This window comes from Gymnodraco acuticeps, unplaced genomic scaffold, assembly GCF_902827175.1.
Source record: "Gymnodraco acuticeps unplaced genomic scaffold, fGymAcu1.1, whole genome shotgun sequence".
Lineage (NCBI taxonomy): Eukaryota > Metazoa > Chordata > Actinopteri > Perciformes > Bathydraconidae > Gymnodraco > Gymnodraco acuticeps.
The window spans coordinates 2046636-2059015 of NW_022990135.1; the positions used below are offsets into that span (position 1 = coordinate 2046636).

General features: G+C 43.7%; 1 protein-coding gene across 1 annotated transcript; it reads right to left on the bottom strand.

The window, feature by feature from the left end:
* Positions 1-259: 259 nt before the first annotated feature.
* LOC117546635 (leucine-rich repeat-containing protein 4) lies at positions 260-3650 on the bottom strand. Its single transcript, XM_034216946.1, has 4 exons — positions 3004-3650; positions 2577-2640; positions 1252-1762; positions 260-1158 (listed from the first exon to the last, which is right to left on the bottom strand). The coding sequence occupies exons 2-4, from the start codon at positions 2609-2611 to the stop codon at positions 583-585; spliced, it is 1122 nt and encodes a 373-aa protein (XP_034072837.1). The 5' UTR covers positions 2612-2640; positions 3004-3650; the 3' UTR covers positions 260-582.
* Between the last annotated feature and the right edge of the window lie 8730 nt (positions 3651-12380).

Below are 12380 nucleotides of genomic sequence, written 5' to 3' on the forward strand. Positions count from 1 at the left end.
TATGTCCCTAGAGTGATATAATGGTTATATTAAAGCAAGTTCATTAATAGTAATAATAAACATTAAATGTATTTAAAGCTACATCTATCAAATCTAATGTCATCAAATTGTAAAAGCAATGCATCTGTTTGACCTGCAGGGGCTGCTCAAGACTCATTCAAAATGTTGTGTTGAAAAAGTATCTTTTAAAGTCACTAAAATGTCACATTAAACACCCATTAAATGTTTAGCAAACTCGTGTCACATTAGAAACATGTGTAAATGCACCACAATGCATACACATAACTAAAATATACAGATTCAAACATTTAAGATGAGAAAATAAAACCTTTGCACTAATAAAGCAGTGAAAATATACATTGCGTTTAAAGAAAATGTTGCAGCAGATTTTTCTTCTACAGTCTTGGTTTTGTAGAAGCTTTTTCAGACTCTTTTTGGTGTGAGGCATGTGGGAAATAAGACAAATGAACTTAGAATTGAAAATCTCTATCCATGCAGATGTTCCTGAGATATTTACTGGAGCAACAGTTTCCTGGAAATATTGCTAGAATGCCAGAAAATAAGAAACTTAAATAGACAGATTCAGTAGTCAGACTCTTCCGAATGTTCCCCCTGCTGCGTCCAGTGCGTCGTCTTCTTCTTCTTCTTCCTCTTCCTCTCGCCCATCAGCATGGCGGCCAGCAAGGTGGTCACCACAGTGAAGGTGATGATGAGCACGGTGACGGTCTCTGCCAGGCACAGCTCCGTGTCCACGTCCATCAGCCGGTAGTCTCTGAGCACCTGCGGCTCAGCGCAGGTCAGGTTGTAGTAGTCGTCCAGGAACAGCCTCTGGATGCTGCGCAGCTTCCGGAAAACTCTCTGCAGGTCGCAGTCGCAGTTCCACGGGTTCTCCTCCAGCAGGATGTGCATGCTGTAGGAGTGGATGCTGAGGAACGTCTTGAAGTACACCGTCGACATGTTGTTGTCGGCCAGGTTGAGCAGGGACATGCTGGTGAGCGGTTTGAACACGCCCATCTCCATGTCGCTGATCTGGTTCCCGGCCAGGTTGAGGACCTCCAGGGAGCGCAGCATGGAGAAGATGCCGCTGCGCAGAGAGGTCAGACGGTTGTCCTGCAGGTGGAGCTGCCGCAGGCCGCTCATCGGGGCGAACGCTCTGACCTGCAGAGGGGGAAGAAGTCATCAGATTAAAGACAGTTATTAAGCTACTCCCTAGGCTGGGTACCTTAGTGCAGTACCTGAGTAACTGCTCACCTGGATGGAGCGGATGCTGTTGGCGCTCAGGTTCAGCCTCTGCAGGGCGTCCAGGTGCAGGAAGCTGTGGGTCTCCAGGCGCGTCAGCCGGTTGTGAGCCAGCTGCAGCTCCCGCAGGAAGGACAGCCCGGCGGAGAACCCCTCGATCAGCACGGAGATCCGGTTCCACCTCAGGTCCAGCTTCTGCAGGAACTCCAGCTGGGAGAAGGCTCCGTGCTGCACCACGCTGATGTTGTTGTTCTGCAGCAGAAGCACGCGCAGCTTGCGGTTCTTGTCGAAGGAGCGCTCGGGGATGATGGAGATGAGGTTGTCGGAGAGGTCCAGGAGCTCGGTGTAAGGCGGCACTCTGGAGGGGAGCTGGGTGAAGAGCCCCCGAGAGCAGATGGTGAACTTCAGATCTCCTCGACAGTCGCAGCCCAGCTCACACCAGCTGCTGTGAGTCCTGCAGGACGCCTCCGCCAGCAGCAGCAGCAGCACCGCCTTCAATATTGTTGCATCAAGAAGCATCTTACTGTTGCAGAAAAACAAAGTTATGATTTGACTCTTTTGTGACTTAAAGAGTTAATCCACTAGTCACATTATTTCCTTTTTAAATGTAGTGGAGTAAGGTATAGAGTAGCATAACATGATGTACAAGTACCCTAAAATGATACTTAAGTACAGTACTTGAGTACATGCCTACGTAGTTACTTCCCACCTCGGATGAAAACACACACAGAGGAGCTTAACAAATATATGTTATGATTGTGTTGTTCCATATGCATATGAGGTATTATCTAACGCTGAGTTTGATTAGAAAATAAAATGTGCAGACTTGGTGTAAGGAAGAGGTTTAAACACTCTAGGAGAAAGTGCATCTCAGTCTGTATTCAGTCGGGCGTACTGATGATTTGAATGCAAACAGCTGGCAGCGTTAGAGGCTTTCATCAGGGCGGAGGTCTTTTTTACTGCCTGCGTTTTAAACCAAGAACAATCCCAACGGAAAGCCTTTCATATATCTGACCCCTCTTGATTAATAAAATACAATGGTACAACTTTGTCAGCAGCTCTGATAAAACAAGTTCAACTGTACAACCTTAAAAAACGATAGTATAAGTGATATAGCAGTAACATTTAAATGAAGAACAGATGCAGTAGTTAATAATAATAGATTAATTTTCCGATAAAACTCTGACTCTCTACCAGCAGCCGTGACAAAGAAAGTCAAACACAATAAATAAAGTTGTACAATTTAAAATACAAAAAAATTATATTAAAAAAATATAATACTATTCAACAACTTGAATCCAATAAAGAAAATGTTTTAAATAAAAAAGTAACCTTACCAGCAGCTGTGTCTCCTGCAGACGGCGGTCAGCATGCATCAGGTGGAGGAACATGACGGAGGCGCTGTCATCCGACGAGAGACACCACAAAGAGAGGAGAGATGGAAAGAGACACAGCGAGGGGAGGAGGGGGGAGAGATCGTCAATTATTCACCATGGGAGGGGGGTTAAAGGAGGAGGAGAGGAGTGAGGGGGGTTAAGAGAGTGAAACTGGGCCACAGAGAATTAGAGTCTGGATGGATTTGATTGATTGAAGCGGAGGGTGTTTATCTCCAGGTTTATTTATAGCTATACCTGTATTTAATTACTGCAACTTTTTCAGATGACTCAATAAGCGTTTGATTTTGTTTTAATGGCTTATGATCTTTTGATTGAAGGCGGTTTATAGGCAGTATTTACAGGAGGATTATTAGGACAGAAAAAACACCTGATATCAAACGTAAAACGAAATAAAGAAGTCAGGAAGTGAACGACGCTCTAGCTGTGTTTCTTCGCTGACAGAGATAAATCCAGCTGCAGCAGATGTGACTTGTTCTCGTCTGTAGGATGACGCGGGATGTATAAGATGGAGGATGATGAGCGGACCTGTTGGGCACAGAAGGAAAGATTACACTAATACGGATAAACCCCCCCGACACAGATGAAGCACTCTGCAGCCGCCGGACCTCCACCTCCATTCATCTCAGCCTGCAGTATCTGCTGCACATCTTTAACACTGTGGCTGTTTGGTTACACACAAATAACGTGGAAAGTGTTCGGGACATTAGTGACTTTAAAAAAACCTACCTCTATTAGTGAGCTACAAAAGACTTGCATATATAAGTAGTAGCATTTACGTTGTATCTATGCCAAACAGTGCGAGGGTAATTCTATTATTTTAGCACTTCTGTCTCTGTCACACTCAAAACTGAAATAGAACATGTTTAAGTGCAGAGAATAATGATCAATAATAAGCATAATGTGCATTTCTTTCATGGAGACTTCAGATGGAGATGTTACGGTGCAGCAGGTTTAGAGTTCCTGCAGAGATCCAGTTTCAGAGCAGCCTCTTTATCTCGATAATTATGGAAACTTAATCAGTTACCTTCCTGCTGTGCACGCACACGCACACACACACACACACACACACACACACACACACACACACACACACACACACACACACACACACACACACACACACACACACACACACACACACACACACACACACACACACACACACACACACACACACACACACACACACACACACACCACACACACACACACACACACACACACACACACACACACACACACACACACACACACACACACACACACACACACACACACACACACACACACACACACACACACACGTCAAACTCTCCTGGAGATGCCAGATAATACGTTACAACTTTATTCAGATTAATAATAATTAATAATACAACAACAAATATTAAAAGAACTAGCTCTTCCTTTACCACAAAATGAAATGATAAAAAAAGTGATAATAAATAAATAATTATAATATTTATAACATTTATATGATTCTAAAATAGTGAGTTTTGCAGAATGAGTGCTAATTTATTTTACTTACATTTTGGTTGTAGTTCTTTTCAGTAACTGTTACATAGTATTTCTACACAGAAGTATTACTGGATGTACTAAAGAGTACTGCATCCAGCTGTGCTTACATGTACTTCTACTTCTTCTGTAGTATACAATAAAACAGTTTTTCTCATAATTCCCGCTGTGTCACAGATAGAGGAGATAATCTACCATCAGAAGGTATTTAGGTGTCGGTAAGTGAAGTACAGATGGTGTGTATGTGTGTATAAATACTTTCAGTAGTTTCCTGTGTTTCTTTCAGAGAGCAGCAGGATTACAGAGAGAAATGAAGACGCTAATCGTTAATCCCAGAGGACTGCAGGGATTACCTCCTGCTGCTACAACACTCAATCTTCATCTCACTTTCACTCCATTCTTACTAGATTCTCTTTGTGGATTTCTGTATGTTTACATTTTAAATATATATTAAAAAAATTGAAATAAGTTTCAACTAACGTTTCCATTATTTGTTATTTTCATAATTCATGGTTAATTGTTAAGTCAGTAAATAAATGAATGAATAAATAAATATATGAATAAATAAATACATACAAAAATTGTTAAGTCAGTAAATAAATAAATACACCAACACATAAATAAATAAAAATAATAAATTGTTAAGTCAGTAACTAAATAAATAAAATAGATAAATAAGTGAATGCATGGATAAATAATCAATTTGGTATAATCATATAAGCATTTCTTACCTGCATGCAGTATTAAGAGCAACCAGCAGGGGGCGGTACAGCTCCATCTGAAACAAAAATAATTAATAACACAATGGTCAGTGTTCTCACTCACACACACACACACACACACACACACACACACACACACACACACACACACACACACACACACCACACACACACACACACACACACACACACACACACACACACACACACACACACACACACACACACACACACACACACACACACACACACACACACACACACACACACACACACACACACACACACACACACACACACTCCTTGTGAGAACCTGATGACAGGTCCTGCCCTTCAGCTGTCAATCATCCTACTCTCCTACACTCACACCTTGATTAACAAAGAAAGTTCTAATATTTACAAAATCTGTTTAGACAGACACAGTGGTCCTGAAGGAGCTGTGTGTGTGTGTGTGTGTGTGTGTGTGTGTGTGTGTGTGTGTGTGTGTGTGTGTGTGTGTGTGTGTGTGTGTGTGTGTGTGTGTGTGTGTGTGTGCATGAGGGATGGAGGTGTTAATGAAGGCGACAGCGTGGCGGCTCGTTCTCGCCGCTCCTCAGATCCAACTTGGCAGCCCGGACTGAGGTCAACTGAGGTCATGTTCATAAACACACTTATGACTTAAAAAACTGAGTGTGAACAACGTCTCTGAGTAAACACCTTCATCTTCATCATCGAGTGTCAGCGCTGTCAGCCTGAGGCTCCGTCACCATGTCAATATTATTTATGATTATTAATAATGTTCATCTCATCAACCACTATAACTAGTGAAAGTGTTACTACTGCTGCTACTACTATTATGGCCATTGCAGTTAAAAAGTAAATACTTAGGTTATATTCTGAAACTCCTTAACATACAAGAAATACATAGAAACTTATCTGAGATTAAAGTGGTACATTACATTTACTAAGGCTGCTACTGTACTGCCTTTTTAGTTTACAGTGTGAGTACTTTTACTCTGTGTACTGCAGTACTACTGACCTTTCACACTCTGGTGGACATAAAACCTGCCATCTGTACATCCAGCCTGACCTCTGACCTTTGTGACTGTGTGACTGTGTGTGAGTCTCCAGACACAGTCGATAAAGAAAACACCTCGAGGGAAACTGGGAGTGTGTGTGTGTGTGTGTGTATGTGTGTCTCCAGTGGTCTCTGGTTGTCAGTGTGGATCTATCAGACCCACAGGAGGGAGGCCGTGACCTCCAAACACACTACTCCTCTTCACTTACTCTCTCCTCTTCCTCTTTACTTACTTCCTCTCTCGTCCCCTCTTCATCACCCACATCTTCTCTTCTCTCCAAACATTTCTTTATCTTTCACTACTTTTTTATCCTCTTATTTCCTGATATTTTCCTCCTCCTATTTTTTCTTTCTCTACATGTATTTAGTTCTGAGTACTTTTCATCCTCTTGACATTTTCCTCACTTCTCCGTCGTCTTTGTTCCCTAGATTTCTTTTTTCTTTCAGTAGTTTTCCAACCTTCTTTTCATCTCTTCTTCCTCCTCATTTTCTTATTTAATATCCCAGACATTCCCTCTCCTTTTGTTGGACCTGTTTCTCCTCATTTGTCCCTTCGCTCTTTGCTGTTTTACCTCTTCATTTGTTGCCTCCTCCTCTTCGTCTCCTTGAACCCTCCTCTGGTTGTTCCTTCAGTATCTAGGTCGAGGTTGTCTCTCTGCTCTCTAGTGTGGACGACACACACACACACACACACACACACACACACACAGTATTTTTGGCAGCTCAGTGTGTGATCGCCCCTTGAGATGTCAGTGCTTTTAGGTCAGGCCGATCTGTGAGCTTCAGCAGCTTCCTGGAAAAAAGGGGAAGGAAAAAACCAGCAGCAGCAGGACGCCGAAAAATACGGTGAATAATTCAGCAGCATCATATCAGAGTCAACACAACAAACAACGAGAGACACAGAAACACAAACTGCATTAAATGATTATGTTTCATCAGCGTGTCACCTGTTGGAGGCTTTAACACAACTCACTCAGTTAAGATGCTTTCGCCTCAAACCAATCAATACTTTTTGAAATTCAAAATAGACTTTAAGTTAAAAGTAATTTGGTTCTTTTAAGCTTCCTCATTTAACGACCATTTATTCTGGGTAAGCACTTAAAGGGGTCCTATTTTGCTTTTTGGGGTTATTTCTTCTTCCTGTAGTGTGTTATATTGGTCATGTGTGTAGTATTTTGAAAAAGTCTTCATTGAAACTAAACTTGTTCTGCTCATTCAGAGGGGAGCAGTTGTGTTTCAGCTCGCAGCATCAATTACATGATCTCTCCACCCGCCTCATCTGCTTAGGTCAACAAAACAAGCGCGCTGATGCAACCTGTTTTGGCATATTGACATGGAGGACGCCGCAATGGCAGCCGTGTCACCGACAACACACAACCTGAGGTGAGTGTGTGTGTGTGTGTTGGGGGTTAAAGGTCAAGGCGTGCGGGTGAAAGTGATCAGTGAAGCGTCACATTGAGACACAACAGAGAAACGTTTTCCTGTCAAACACAATCACAACACAGAGAGCCTTCAGTCTGCTTACATTATGACGTATTTACATAAACGGGTTTTGTTTTTCAATCTGTGTGCTCACTACCTGAACCTTGGTGTGTTAATATGTAAATGCCAGACAGCAAGTGTCTGCAACTTTTTTCAAAGCTACCAAATATTCAGAGTACTTAAATTACTTTTAATGAGGTGTGTGTGTGTGTTCTGCAGAGGTTTGACCTTTGACCCTGCGCCACACCGACACTCAGTAAAGGTCGGGACATTCAACTGAAGCATCCTGCAGACACACACGAACACACACGAACACCTGACCTTTTATCTTGCTACACGTCGACTTTGACCACCTAGTCGCTGAACAAAGTATTCAGGAATCTATGCGTGTGTGAGTGTGCAAGTATTGTCCCTATTCTTTGAGTGTCTTTTGACATGGCAATGCTAATTGAGAATGCTAATAAAGAGGGAGAATACTTATAGATAAGTGAATGTGTGTTTAATAAATGTGTGAGCTCAGTTGACGTATAGGCTACTGTGATTGAGGTCGAGGTCGTGTGTGTGTTTGCAAGTACTGTACCTATTTGGCATATTTTACAGCTAATTGTACTTGTGTTTAATCAAAGGACGTGTGTGTGTGTGAGCTCAGATGTGGGTTACGGTGATGGAGGTTGTGTGTGTGGGTTTCCTCCCTAAAAGCGTTAACAGCGGCCATTAGCTCTCTGTTTAAACCTTTCTGACAGCTACACTGCTCCTGCCTCTCTGTGTCACTACATATGAAAAAAGGTGATGTTTAATTCCTTTCTGTATCTCAATGTTTTAGACCATTCTTAGATCTGATTTCCTTGATTTGATATGATTGATTGGTGTTTCATTGTCTGTAAACAGTCACTTTAAAGCTTGAATAAAGCCCGTGTTCATTATTTATCGTAGGAGGAGTGTGTGTTACCTTTTCATCAGGAAGTGTAGCAGATCTGCTCGTCGGGGCGGAGGTAACGCACATCGACAGCACGGCGAGTGGAGACAGGGGGGAGAGATATTTCCTGCATGTGGACGAGTGGAAGCAAAATAAAATGAACTGAAACACTGAGACAGGAAAATCAATCCGGGGAAAAAATCCATCTGAGCTTCAGGAGGTCCGTGTTTTGGGAGAGAAGTGAGTTTCAAGCTAAAAAAAAAAACACATATACTGCAGTACATCAGGTTTATGACTGAATGTGAATAAAAACAAAAAGGCAAAAAGGTTGATTTCACTGTGATGCATCAAATAATAGTCATACAATTCTGATTTAAGATGTTTGACACACTTATAAAGAAAAAGCAAGGTAAAGTCTCTGCACAGAAACAGTTTCAGGAGAAAAGGGGTAAAAATAAATGTACATAGGCCTACCAAAAATACTACAGTAGGGTATTGTGATTTAAACATATATCACATAAAATATCCACCTAAATCAGAAAGATAAGATTTATGACTTCATTTTAGACGTGAAAAGGAAAGAAAAAAGCTTGGTTTCAATGTTTTAGGTGGTTTTCAAGGTGTTTGGACACATTTTTAACTAAGAATCAGGTCAGGGCTCTTCACAGGAACAGCACAGTGTCCATACTTTCCACCAGGGAACAGCCTGAGTGGTTATAGAAGGTCAATACATATTTCATATCTCGTCTGAGCAGCGGGACGACGCAGAGCGGAGAGTCCTGATGGAGGTGTGAAATATGTGACACAGAGGACGTTTACAATATTCTATCTAGAATGTAACGCTGATGATGAAATGCACTGAAGTGTGTACATTGGGGTTGATGTAAAAGCTAATGATATTCTCAAGGAACTGCTCTACTTCTAACCTCTCTGTAAACCCGCTCCACACCTCGGATCACTTCTTCATTTCATTCTCTCTACCCCTTTCCAAACATAACGAACTAATCTCTTCTCATCCTGCACCTGTCCGCCGCAACCTTTGTTCCCTCTCCCCCTCTACCTTTGCCTCATCGGTGCTCTCAGCCCTCCCTTCCTCTGACTCGTTCCAACTCCTGCCTCCAAACTCTGCTGTAGAAACTCTCCTCTGTACTCTCTCATCCTCTCTGGACTTTCTCTGTCCTCTCACATCTCGGCAGGCTCGTCAGTCCCCTCCTGCTCCCTGGCTAAATGACGCACTGCGTGCTAATAGAACCGTCCTTAGGGCAGCAGAGCGGAAACGGTGGAAATCCAAACACCATGACGACCTCCTAACCTATCAGGCTCTCCTCTCCTCTTTCTCTGCTTCGATCTCTCAGGCAAAAAGCACTTTCTTTCAAGATAAGATCCAATCTTCCTATTCCAATCCTAAAAAACTATTTTCCATCTTCTCCACCCTCTTGGACCCTCCAAAAGCTCCTCCCCCCTCCTCACTTCTGTCAAGAGACTTTGTTACCCACTTTGAAAAAAAGGTTGCTGATATTCGCTCTTCTTTTTCTGACTCACCTTTACTCACCGCTGGGTCACCAGACCCTCCTTCCACCAACACACTAACCTCCTTTTCCCCTCTCTCTCCAAGTGAGGTTCTTACCCTCATTACCTCTGCCCGCCCTACCACCTGTCCTCTGGACCCTATCCCTTCAAACCTCCTTCAGACTATCGCTCCTGATATTCTACCGTTTCTCACCCATTTCATCAACACTTCTCTAACTTCTGGTCACTTTCCAAACAGTCTCAAGGAGGCAAGAGTAAACCCTCTCCTAAAGAAACCCACTCTCAACCCGTCTGATGTTATAAACTACAGGCCTGTCTCTCTCCTCCCGTTCCTGTCTAAATCACTTGAACGCGCTGTCTTTAAACAACTCTCCTGTTATCTCAATCAGAACAACCTTCTGGATCCGCACCAGTCTGGTTTCAAGGCAGGTCACTCAACAGAAACTGCCCTCCTTGCTGTCTCTGAGGAACTGCACACTGCTAAAGCAGCCTCCCTCTCCTCTGTCATCATCCTGTTGGACCTGTCTGCTGCATTCGACACGGTGAATCATCAGATACTCCTTCGCACTCTCCAAAAACTTGGAGTTTCAGGCTCTGCACTTTCCCTCCTCACCTCATACCTCAAAGACCGTACCTATAGGGTGACTTGGAGAGGGTCCGAGTCCGACCCTTGTCAATTAACTACAGGGGTCCCTCAGGGCTCTGTTCTTGGTCCCCTCCTCTTCTCCCTGTACACAAACTCGCTCGGATCAGTCATTAGCCCGCATGGTTTTTCATACCACTGCTACGCTGATGACACCCAATTAATTCTGTCCTTTCCCCGCTCAGAGACCCAGGTCGTTGCACGCATCTCTGCTTGTCTAGCGAACATCTCTCAGTGGATGTCTGCTTACCAAAACAAGCTCAACCTTGACAAGACTGAACTGCTTTTCCTTCCGGCACCTCTATTGTTTCCCCAACTCAGACTGCAAGGAATCTGGGTGTGACCCTAGATAACAAACTGTCCTTCACTGCAAACATCGCTGCTACAACCCGCTGCTGCAGATACACTATTTACAACATCAGGAGGATACGTCCCCTCCTGACCCAGAAAGCGACGCAGGTTCTGGTCCAGGCTCTCGTCATCTCACGCCTAGACTACTGCAACTCCCTCCTGGCTGGTCTACCTGCATGTGCCATCCGACCTCTGCAGCTCATCCAAAACGCAGCGGCTCGTCTAGTCTTCAACCTTCCTAAATTCTCCCACACCACGCCGCTCCTCCGCTCCCTTCACTGGCTTCCGGTAACTGCTAGAATCCACTTCAAGACAATGGTAGCTAGTACCATGCTGTGAATGGATCTGGCCCTTCCTACATCCAGGACATGGTTAAACCGTACACCCCAGCACGTGCACTCCGCTCTGCATCAGCCAAACAGCTCGCTGCGCCCTCGCTGCGAGGGGGACCCAAGTTCCCATCAGCAAAAACACGTGGGTTTGCTGTCCTGGCTCCAAGATGGTGGAATGAGCTCCCCATTGACATCAGGACAGCAGATAGCTTGCACACCTTCCGGCGCAGACTGAAAACTCATCTCTTTCGACTCCACTTCGAGCGATAGAATTACTAACAAAGCACTTACATATTAATAAAGGAATGGCTTACCTAAAGCCAGTTGAGTAGCACTTGAAATGTTTGGCTCTATGAAACCTGATGTACTTTATGATTCTGTTTTCTTCAAGTTTGTATCTTGTTGGCCGAACGCACTTATTGTAAGTCGCTTTGGACAAAAGCGTCAGCTAAATGCAATGTAACTCCGTCTGTAGGGAACACAGGGAATGTATCCTTTGCAGACCATTTACATGCACTAAAACATATACTGTATAACACACTACAGGAAAGGGAACACCAATAGGGCCTCTTTATGCATTAATCCAAAGGAGTCACTTCCTGGGAGTGGTTGTAATGAATGATCTCAGTAACCGAGACAACAGCAGCCTCTTCGCTCCGGCTGCTTCCTCCTCTTCTTCTTCCTCCCCGGTGCCTGCGGCAGCGCTGTGAGCCGCGACACACCCGAGGAAGTCTTAAAGTGGGACACACAACATCTGGCTCGGATGATTGATCACGTCACAAGCGGGCAAAGTTAACCGGCTGAAGACGGCGGGAGAAGAAAAACTCTCATAAATGATTCGAGGCGCGTCATTAAAGATGCAGAGTCAGCGCGCAGACAGCGTTCAGCACTCCGGAGAGGGAGGCTTCACTGTATGTGTGCGGAATTAAATGTAGTTTAAACAGGCAGGCTTTTATTTAAAAAATCTCTTTATGAATACATTTGGTGCGTAGGAAGCCTAAAAGGGAAGGTGATACATGTATTACCTCACATGTAGACACTGAAAGGTTCACTCCACTGACCAAATGGATCCTCTTTATCATTCCCTCTTAAGGTTTTCTTTGTTTTATTGTGTAATATCCTCAAACATGCGGATACAAATGTGTTATTTAGGAGATATTTTATGCTTGAGCTGAGTGTGTTTCTCCAGTAATAGTCAC